Source organism: Aotus nancymaae, unplaced genomic scaffold (assembly GCF_030222135.1).
Source record: "Aotus nancymaae isolate 86718 unplaced genomic scaffold, 86718_ANA_hifiasm-v0.15.2.pri h1tg000015l_0, whole genome shotgun sequence".
NCBI lineage: Eukaryota > Metazoa > Chordata > Mammalia > Primates > Aotidae > Aotus > Aotus nancymaae.
The window spans coordinates 7,067,016-7,078,671 of record NW_026988426.1 but is presented as its reverse complement, the minus strand read 5'-3'; the positions used below and the strand labels follow the sequence as shown (position 1 = coordinate 7,078,671).

Below are 11,656 nucleotides of genomic sequence, written 5' to 3'. Positions count from 1 at the left end.
CTTCCTGACCAGGCCACCCTCCCAAACCCTCTAATTGGGAATCTGCAGCTCCCTCTGCACCTGCTGATGCACACACTCCCCTGAGCTCTAGGAAGGACTGCATGGAAGCCATGGGCTTTCTTATCCATGCCTAGTGGTCGACCGGTGCATGAACTGACTCTAGCAATGGAGCTGGACATTTGGTGGACTGAAAGGCACAGAGTGCTCAGCACACCAAAACTGTGACCACCCAGCCTTTATATTACTGGGGTTTTCAGAGGGAAAGCTATTTTATTGTTATCCAACAGTGAGTGAAGAACTCCAGATTACAATTTCCGTATGTCACCCACACAGCAGATGACAGTGAATGATTAGGAAAAATAATATGGTACTGTGAAAAAGGCAGACATCATCTCCAAATTAGTTTCTCTTCCACTGGCTTTGCCTTTTTCAAATCCATTCACCACGTTGCTGCCAGAATATATTCTTAAACACAAATCACAAATTCGCCCTTCTCTTCCTGTGCAATGACATCTTTTCTACCTATAGGGTGAAATTCCATCTTCTTGGTCTTTGAAAGTATAGTTCTTGCCTAGATTTATAGTCTCATAGTCTCAGTTTCAATTTACCCACCTCTTCTATCATCCTTATCCTTTCTGAGAACACACACACACACACACACACACACACACACACACACTCCAGCAATAGTGAACTGACAATAGCTTTCCAATACATCCTGTCCTCTCTACCTGGAAAGTATTTCTCTTACTTCTGCCCACTTATTTGCCTTATAACTCATACTTTATCTTCAGAACTGGGGTAGACATTATATCCTCTATGACAGTGCTTCTTAAACTTTAATGTATATACAATTACCTGCAAGTATCTTGTTAAAATGAAGATACTTGCTCAGTAGGTGAGGAAGAAGCCTGAGAATCTGCATTTCTCACAACATGGTGATGTTCTTGCTGCTGGTCCAGGGACCACACTTTGAGTAGCAGGGCTCTAAGAGGTTTCTCTTGATGTCATCCTTTCCCTGTTAGATTCCGTCACTTTTTCTGAGCTCTTCTCTTCTTTGACCACAGTTTTTTGTCATTGCCCTAATTGTTGTATTGTAATTTTATTTCTTTATATGTTTTCCTTTTCAATCAGACTAGGAGACTTTTTTTTAGAAGTAAAGACTATGCCTTTTCCATCTTTGTTTGCATGAGGATACATACACCGAGCTATGTGCATGACCCATGGGAACATTTGATATTTACTTATTAAATGAATGTTGTTCAATGACATGTAGTCTTAATAACTGTGGAAAATGAAACCATGTAACCATTTTTACCTAAGGAAAAGTCCTGAGAGTTTGCCATTTGAATAAATACAGAACCCAGGCCCTATGCACCATATTTATTAAAACACAGCTTTAACTGCTACACTCAACTTTTAACTCTGTGTGCCCCATGAAGGATAACAGGTATTTGTAACATTTTTATTGTGAACACTAGCAGTGACTGTACATTAATAAATATGCATCTGATCCAAATATAAATACATAGTCAAAAGGTACAAAATGCAAAGTCTACAAAATGGAACTAGAACCAACACCCTGTATAAGGGAGTTCTCTACAAACACAGGGCACCGTTTACAAAATGTGAGAGAAAAACCAGACAGGAAGCCCATTTTGTGGGATAGGACAGTGGAAGGTGAAATATCTACACATTTCAGTTAAGGCTTTGATGAATCTGAGCTTGAAAAAGATAGTACCATGCACAGGGGAATTTTCTAAGCCAAACCACAGAGATCAGTCAATTCCAATGTTTTCCTTCTAGACTGAATGTTCCAGAAATCATCTCTAATTAAGGGTTCCCAAAGATAATGTACAAAATTCTAAAATGTAAACAGAGATAATTTTGGATAAGCAGAGTAAAATCATCTTCTGAATGACAGGGTTTTATCTTGAGGCTCTCCACTTCACAATTATTATAATTAAAGTTATGCATCTGAAACTCAAGTCAGTCAAAATGTCACATGATTTAGAAAGAGCCAATTGCAACACCATCCTCTCGTATGTCAGGGAATGTCCCTCCCCATGAAGTGTTCCGGAAGACTACAGCTCAAAGTTGGAATGATAATTAAAGGAAGAACTCATACTTCTACAGAAGAACCTTTTAAAGTTGCTTTGAAGCTCGTCTATAAATGGCTTCAAGCAACCTGATGGGTTGGTTGTGAGAATTAAAGAGTTCATTAACTGAATAACTCCAAAGTCATTAACATGACCAAGACAAGGATACAGCGTAGGAAAAGGAAAATCCTATTCCATGTGGGGGGGCCATGCATCAACCACAGAGGCCTGTGCCAGAGCAACACTATTCGCTAGTAGTTCTATATTGACTTCTTTACTGTCTTTCCATCTTTCCTCTCTGCTGTATTTATTCCCCCCTGCAATCCCTTTCATTTTCAGTAGGAGGCACTGTTGAATAGGAATAAAGAATCTGTGTATTGGAGTCAGACAGATTTGGGCTAGAATCCCAGCTCTAGACTTTCTAGTTCTGTCACTTTGGGCAGATGTCTTGGCTTCTTAAAGCCTCAGTTACATTATTTGTAAAATGGGAATAATAATACTGCCTCATGGGGACGTGAACTCAGAGTGAACAGAGATTTTGCAGGAAAGACTGCTAGCTCAGTACATATTCAACTTGCATATAGAAGTGCTCAAGCCAGAGTAGGCATTCTCCTGCATGTTTGAAAGCGCCCCAGTCGGTGCCTGACTGTTTCCATCCTGATGGTCTGAGCAAGAACAGACTCTTTATTTCTCTCCTAGAATTTTGAGAGACTTGGAGTCTCAACCTTAAAATTGCTCAACCCTAAACAAGTTTCAATTGCTCTCCAGGCCAACACTAATCAACACAATGCTGCCCTCTGTTGATCAGGATTAGATAGTGCAGAGAGGGGTCTGATTCCCAGAGGCTGGAAAGGATGACCATAAGAGTCAGTATTCACAAGTAATCATTTCTTCTCAAGATGCTGGCGGAAGCATTCTGTGCAGAAGAGGAGACATAGTCACCTGCATGGCTTGGTATAAAGGATGAGCATGGGAGTGATAAAACCTAAGGCCTCTCTTGTACCACGTGATTCCCCACCATCAGATGTTCTCTTGTCCTGGCGCAGACATCACATACCCAATGCTCCAAGCATGGGACCTGAACTATTCACCCCAATCCATCCAATGGGTCTCACCATACACCCTTCAAGGAGAGAGGTAGCAGCGTACTCTGTAAAACCTCACAGAGCTGCTTCTCAGAATATCCGGCCTCCTGTTGGAGCAGCTGCTCCACCATTCTCTGCGGCAGGAAGCTGCGGGTGACAGCATCACAGCAACAGAGCACACTCTTTCTAACTTTGGTTAACTCACCAGTTTTCTTAGAAAAAGAGTCATGCTCTTTGTTCCCCTTGCCTCCATATCCTGGGATACTGTGTTGTTGGGTCAAATAAAAAGTCCCTTAAACCATAAACTTTAGATTCATGTTTAAAATAACAATACAAATAGCAATCTGGGTCTTACTCATGTCTGTGTCTATTACTAAGAAGTGCAAGAAATGCTGCCTGAAAGCTGTCAGGTTGAGGTTTGTGTACCACATGTGACAAGAGGCTAGAGAGAGGGCAGAGACATCACTTCTGTTCTGGCCCAGCTCCCAGCTTGGTGGCTGACCTTCCAGCTGTGGCTTGACTGCCAGCCATGGTCAGGATGCTGCTTCCATGGTAACTCAGGGACTGGTGCCACAGGCCTGGCTGCCTCTGCACGGTCCTGGGCTGGTGGCAGCTTCTAATGCTCTATGGGAGGAGGACATATCCTTCCTCCATCAGGATCTGCAGCCCGTGGCCTGGTACTCAGTCTCTACTAAAGTCCTGATTCTGCAATTTCAGCCAGTTGACGCAGCAGTCTGGAGAAGGCTGGCCGATCCTCTGGTCTCTGGAAAGGGAAAAAAGAACTCTGTAAGTTCCTTGTATCTGTGTGTCATAGGTAAATCCAAAACAAACCAGAATTTAATAGCAGCATCCCTTGCAGATTTTTATATGCACTTCCATATTGACTGTATTCCATATACATTGCCCTAGTTGTTAATAGCAGGTATTCTGGAATCCAACGGACTAGTGTTCAGTCTCAGTTTTACCACTAATTAGCTGTGTGACATTGAGCAGGTTACTTAACCTCTGTGAACCTCAGTTTTGTCATTTGTAAAATGAGGACAATAATAGTATCTACTTCATTAAATTGTTTTGAGAATTAAATAAATCACATATAAAAATACTTCATGAAATTATTGCTAGAGAACACCAAAAAATGAAATATCTGCATATAAGACTCAGAAAATATCTACAGGATCTATATGAGAAAAATACAAAAGTTCTAACGAAAGAAAACGAAGATCTAAATGAATGGAGAGATATTCCATGCTCAGGGACAGGAAGACACTACGGTGTTAAAATGTCAGTTCTTTCCAACTGGACCTATAGATTAAATGCAACCCTAATAAAAATCTCAGCAAGTTATTTTGTAGATATTGACAAACTGACTCTAACATTTATGTGGAGAAGCAAAAGACCCAGAGAGCCAATATAATAATGAAGAAGAAGAACAAAGCTGGAAGACTGACCCTACCTGACTTCAGGACTTACTCTAAAGATACAGTAATAATGACACATGGTGCTGGTGAAAGAATAAACAAAAAGATTAATGGACCAGCCCAGATATAGATCCATATAAATATAGTAAACTGATCTTTGACAAAGGAACAGAGGAGAAAGGGTATAATCTGTTCAACAAACAGTGCTGTAATAATTAGACATCCATATAGAAAACAATAACTCTAGTCACAGACCTTACTCCTTTCAGGAAAATTAACTCAAAGTGGATCATAGTCCTAACTGTAAAATGCAAAATTATAAAAATGTCCATAAGATAACATAGGAGGAAATCTGGGTGACATTGGGCTTGGGGATGAGTTTTTAGATATAACACCAAAAGCACAATTCATGAATAATTAAGCTGATGATGAGCTTTGTTAAAATATTTTAAAAGTCTGCTCTGTGAAAGACACTGTCAAGGGAATGAGAAGACAAGTCACAGAATAGGAGAAAATATTTGCAAGACACATATCTGATAAAGGACTCGTATCCAAAATATGCAAAGAACTCTTAAAACTCGACAATAAGAAAGTAAACAACCTGATTGAAAAATGGGCAAAAGATCTGAATAGATATCACCAAGAAGATATACAGGTGGCAAATAAGCATATGAAAATGTTCTTAACATCGTATGTCATTAGGAAAATGCAAATTAAAACAATGATGTAATATAACTACACATCTATTAGAACCACTGAAATCCAAAACAACAAATGCCAATGAGGAGCTCTCGTTGCTGGTGTGAATGTAAAATAGTACAGCTACTTTGGAAGACATTCTGGCAGTTTCTTAAAAAGTTAAACATAGCCTTACCATATGATTCAGCAAGCATACTCTTAGGCACTTACCCAATCGAGTTGAAAATTTATGTGCATACAAAAACCTGCATGTAAACATTTATAGCAGCTTTATTCATAATCGCTTAAAACTGAAAGCAAGCAAGATTTCCTTTAGTAGGGAAATAAACAAACTGTGGTATATCCATACAATGGAATATTATTTAGCAATAAAAAGAAATGAGCTATCAAGCCAAAAAGCCATGGAGTGACCTTAAAGGCATATTACTAAGTGAAAGAAACCAGTCTGCCTGGATGCTCACACCTGTAATCCCAGCACTACAGGAGGCCTGAGGTGGGTGGACTGCTGAGCTCATCTGGGCAGCATGGCAAAACCTTGTCTCTTCCAAAAATGCAAAAAATTAGCTGGGCATAGCGGCTTATGCCTGTGGTCCCAGCTACGTGGGAGGCTGAGGTGGGAGATTCACTTGAGACTGGGAGACAGAGGTTACAGTGGGCTGAGATTGTGCCACTGCACTCCAGCCTGGGTGACTGAGATCCCATCTCAAAACAAAACAAGAACTCAAACAAACAAAAAAACCTGAAAGCAACCAAGATTTCCTTTAGTAGGTAAATAGATAAGCAAACTGTGGTATATCCATACAATGGAATATTATTTGGCAACAAAAAGAAATGAGCTATCAAGCCATGAAAAGACATGGAGGGACCTTAAAGGCATATTACTAAGTGAAAGAAATCAGTCTGAAAAGCATACATGCTGTATGATGCCAATATATGACATTATGGGAAAGGCAATACTATAGAAATAATATAGAAATCAGTAGTTGCCAGTGGTTTGGGGATGAGGAGAGGGATAAATGGGTGAAGCACAGGAAATTTTTAGGGCAGTGAAACTATTCTGTCTGATATTATAATGGCAGATAACATGGCATTATTCATTTATCAAAACCTACAGAAATCTATAGCACAAAGACTGAACCTTTATGTAAACTATGAACTTTAGTTAATATAATGTATCAATAAAGGTTCATGAATTGTAGCAAATTATCACACTCTTGCCAAATGTTAGTGAACAGAGAAACTGTTCAGGTGAGGATGGTATTTGAGAACTCTGTACTCTTTGTTAAAAAATAAGGTCTATAAATTTAAAAAATCAACAAAAGATTTAATTAAAAGAGGAAAAAGTGCTAACTGAACGTCAGCTGTCATTATTATTATTGTAGTTAATCCTTATGAAGTGGATAAGATTTGTTTCATGCCCTTGTTTATGACTTTATTGTTTCTTTGTTTCTCATTATAAAGGCTCTATGAACTCATAGATCAAGCATTATTTAATTCTCTTAACAGTAAAAAAAAGGATGAGCATGGGAGTGGGGTGGGTATAAAGTAAGTGGCTCCCCATTTTAAATTGCTGAATGAATAAAATGAATTCAAATTAAGCCATTTTAATATTTTCATAGTGTGAGTGAACTTTGTTCCCCAAGTTATAGAATTAACTTCATGTACTTTTCATGGTTTTATGATGTCACAGATTTTATTTCTTTTCTCAGAAAATTGAGAAGGAAGTTGGCATAGGCCACACTCCATCCTCCTCTCTGAAGTTATGCTTATGGCTTGTGACATTATATACTAAACAAAATAATATTTAAGGTCACCATCAGCTCCATTAGGGATGGGGCATCTATCCCGTTAAAAGACCCTCAAAGTCATGTTGTTGTTAATCTATATTAGTCATCCCTCTTGCCTTATCCTTCTGAGAGGGTTACTTTCTCCAGGGAAGGGGGCAGGTCCTGAAATTGTATATGACAATGCAGGGGAAAGCACTTCCTCCGCTGACCTCTTTCCAGCAGTGATTCATAATCTGGTAGACATGTGAGGAGGCTAGCCGGGGCTTGTACAACCGAAATCCGGTACTGATGTCTTCTACCACCTCTGAGTTGCTTCGGTTTTCATATGGGATTTTGCCTTCACTGAAAACTTCCCACATCAGCACACCTACGAGAAATGGTGAGCACAGCACAGTGAATGACAAAGCCCACAGACAGCAAACAAACCAACCTGCCGCAAGAAATTTCAGACTCCTTGGCATTGGGATTCATGTGCTACCTCCAGGAGTACATCAAGTCTACCTGAGGTTTATTAGGCCTGTCCTATTTTTAAAGAACTGAACTTTTCCAGCCTTTCTAGTGGAGAAGGATTTTCAAGATGGACCCTTTGTTACATCAAACTCAAATGCTGCCACTAACAGGTGTAGACTCAAATGCCAACGTGCAATATGTAAATGAATGGAGTGCAGGAAGTGTGATAGGGGAGAATTGTGGAAAATGAGATAAACAGCTCCGTCTTAAGGAGACAGCTATGATTTGACTCCAGCCAAAGTATGGCACATGACAATGAGGGATCAGAATTGTTACATTTTCTGATTTTTGAAAAGGAAGTAAAAAATTAAGAGGTGAACTTCTTGAATTTTAAAAATACCATGTAGACCAAGCAGAATACATCTTTGGCTTGTCTATTTTTGACCTCTGATTTAATCCTTTTCCTTTCTTCTTCTGCCCTTAGGAGAATTGTCAGCTTTGTCCTTATCATGTGCTGATATAGTCACAGGTTGTCAGACCAGGAAGACTGCTTGTAAATCACCTAATCCAGCGCTTTTCAAGGTTTGTTCCAGAGAATCTTAGAGTAGACATTCCCAAAGCATGATCCCCAAAACACCAAATAAAAATCATCTCAGAGGCCTGTTCAAGTGGCAGATTCTTGGGCCCTAGCCCAGACCCAGTGGAACAGAATCTCTAGGGGTTACTCAGAGGTGCCTCAGGAGTTGGAAATCCACAACCTGACCCTAAATAAGAGTGTTTATCACCCCAAGATACCAGAATTTTTAGTGAAAATAGTTTTGAATATGTGCTACTGCTAAAACATGGTTTCAGAATGATTGCCTTAATACATAGATGCATAGATGAGAAGTGAATAGATGAAAATATTGAGTGAAGTGCAAAGAGACTGACTTGTTCAGAATAGCACACCGCTAATTAGGGCAAAAAACCTTAAAACATAGAACAAAGTCCAGTGGGCTGATGCAGCCATGGAGCTCTTAGCCCATCCAGGCTTCTGTTGCTTAGGCTGGCACCCCATTTTCTCATACTTTTTTTTCATTGACCCCTTTCTATTCTGCATCCATCCGTCAATCTCATTTCTGGGCTGTCTTCAAATAATATATCATAGGCAAGGATGAATTTCAATAAGATACAGCAGGAAATTCCCAGGCTGGCACCCTTTGGCTGAATACACCCCATTCAGAATCAGAAGGTGAATGTGCTGAAGTGGTCATTGCTCCAAATGTCTCATTCTGGGGCCCTTGCTTGGTGCAGTGTGATCAGTTTCATCACCCATAGTGAGATGACTACACATCAGCCCCAACCTTCCTAGTTATACACACCGGGGAGAGGAGAGTCATTCAAGAATGCTGTCAGCACAATTTATTTCAAGTCCACTCTGTAACTTAAACCTGGTCAACAAAGCGGCTGCTAGGCTTGATGGATAGCAGACTGTTTTAAGTAACAGGTAGGACTCATAATAACAAACCACTTGGCTCCTAGAGATGGATAGTGTAAAGCGCTGGAGAAGATTTTTAAGACTCACTCTTCTCCTAAGAGATTTACCTGGCGAACCTCCCGCTGGTTTCGACTGCTAGTAAGCCCTTATCAAACCCTTCCTTCATACTGAATGGCAAAAATCAATCTTCAACCAGCTCCTGTCCACAGTATAATTTTTCTTGTCATCCAAATCAAAGAGGTTGTCTGGTATATTTTTTTGTACACTTTAGTGCACAAACTATGACTTCAGGTGACATGACAAATCCAGCAAGAACACTTGGTACATCCTGCCATACCAACATCATTCATTCATTCATTCATTCATTCCTTATGATGGCCTGCCAGCTTCACTGCCTGTTGTTCTCCCACTAAGTTAGTACCCCCCGTTCTTTGAATGCACCAAGTTTTTGCACTTGCTGGTCCCTCCATCAGGGACACTGTTCTCTGGCTCTCCAAATGGTGACAGCTCCCTCCTATCATATGTCTCTGCTCAAGAATTATTACCTTCTTAGAAAGACCTTCCCATACCACGTTATTCAAAGCAGACCCTCTCTCCATTCTAGTCACTCTGCTCCATTACTGTTTTAATTTATTCATAGCACCTACTCATGATTGCCTGGCCTTATCTTCTGTTCCTTAGCTTGTTTGTGATTGTTATTGTTTATGATTGTTATTATGATCTTTTGTGATTTTCTGTCTCCTCTCCCATCTCAAATTTAGTTCCAAAAGAATAGAAGTCTTGCCGGAAATGGCGGCTCACACCTGTAATCCTAGCACTTTGGGAGGCCAAGGCAGGAGGATCATGAGGTCAGTAGATCGAGACCATCCTGGCCAACATGGTAAACCCCATCTCTAGCAAAAATACAAAAATAAGCTGGGTGTGGTGGTGCACACCTGTAGTTCCAGCTACTTGGGAGGCTGAGGTAAGAGAATCGCTTGAACCTGGGAGGTTGCAGTGAGCTGAGATTGCACCACTGCACTCTAGCCTGGCAACAGTGCAAGCCTGTGTCTTGAAAAAAAAAAAAAAAGAACAGAAGTCTTTTCTGTCGTATGAACCATTGCATCCTTGGCACCTAGATTAGCCCTTGGCATAGAATAGATGCTCAGTTAATTGTTGTTGAATGAATGAGTAAAATATTAATACTTATTGAGAGATAAGTATGGACATGTAATGTTAGACAAAACATGGTCCCTGCCTTCAAGGGGTTCCTATTTGAATTTCCTGACTTCAGCTTTTGACTTTACAGCAGCTGGCACCAGAACGCTGTTTCCACTTTAATTTTAACCCCCACCACCATGTCCAATATCTCTAAAAACAAACGCAATAATGAGGGCCTCTTCACTGTTTTCAGGACCTTTCTTACACAACCCTCCAGTGGGACACCCTCACGATACAATACAGGGTTCAGGGTGGGTAGGATTGTCTGCATTTGATAAAGGAAACATCTGGCCTGCAGCCCAGATCGTGGGGCGGTGGGGCCCAGCATGACACTCACCAAATGACCACACATCTGACTTGCTGCTATAGCGACTGAAAGAGAAGACTTCCGGGGATGCCCACTTCACTGGGAATTTGGTTCCTGTGGAACTGGTGTACTGATCATCAAGAACGAACCTGGGAAGAGAGTGGAGGGAGAAGGTCAGAATGTTCCGGGGCCTGAGTCCCATTCCTGAGACTTCACTGGCACCACATTCCTCTTTTACCTTGTCATCCCAAAGTCGGACACCTTGATGACTTGGTTTTCTCCCACCAAACAATTTCGGGCAGCCTGGAGAGGAGACAGAAAAACAAAGGGGGAAGGAAAACTGTTGACGGGTAATCAGTAGTTAAGGAGTCTCCCCTAATCACAGTCCTTTGCTTTACTGTGTGCTGTCCTACAAGGGCATCATGGAGCTTTACAAATGTTAGTTAAGCCTCACAAATGCCTTCTGGAAGTTAACTGGAAAGCTGAATGTGTAAGATCCACTATCAAGATGAGCAAGTTTATCTTCATTCTTGAGTTTTAATTAGAAGAGGAATCCATGGTATTGTCTAGCCAAAGATAGGCTCTAATACAACCTGATGTGATAGGAAATGTTAACATCAGGGATAATAGGAAGAAAATGTCTCCCAGTTGACTAAAGAAAGAATAGTTTGACATTTTTAATCCTCTTAAAACCATTCTTCAAAAGGGAGAGTACCTGACCCCTAATTAGTATTATAGAATGTTGCATTAACAGAGCCCTTAGAGATAACACCCCACTGTATCTCAAATTATTTTTCTTTCTTTCTTTTTTTTTTTGACAGACTCTTACTCTGTCACCCAGGCTGGAATGTAGTAGCGTGATCTCAGCTCACCGCAACCTCTGCCTCCCGGGTTCAAGCGATTCTCCTGCCTCAACCTCACGAGTAGCTAGGATTACAAGTGCCCGCCAGCAGGCTCAAGTAATTTTTTGTATTTTTAGTAGAGACGGGGTTTCACCTGTTGACCAGGCTGGTCTCAAACTCCTGACCTCGTGATTCACCTGGCTCCGCCCTCAAAGTGTTGGGATTACAGGTGTGAGCCATCACACCCGGCTGTGTGTTTCAAATTTTAATGTGCATATGAATCATATGGGGA

General features: G+C 40.7%; 1 protein-coding gene across 1 annotated transcript in view; it reads right to left on the bottom strand.

Annotated features, from left to right (window-relative positions):
• Positions 1 to 1,368: 1,368 nt before the first annotated feature.
• The window catches only part of ITK (IL2 inducible T cell kinase), a 72,450-nt gene continuing 62,162 nt past the window's right edge, over positions 1,369 to 11,656 (bottom strand). The window contains exons 14-17 of the mRNA XM_012455604.2: positions 10,761 to 10,825; positions 10,553 to 10,671; positions 7,298 to 7,455; positions 1,369 to 3,947 (exon numbers count right to left, since the gene is read on the bottom strand). Of these exons, the coding sequence (XP_012311027.2) occupies positions 3,876 to 3,947; positions 7,298 to 7,455; positions 10,553 to 10,671; positions 10,761 to 10,825 (414 nt within the window). The 3' untranslated portion in view covers positions 1,369 to 3,875. The remainder of the gene's footprint in view (positions 3,948 to 7,297; positions 7,456 to 10,552; positions 10,672 to 10,760; positions 10,826 to 11,656) is intronic.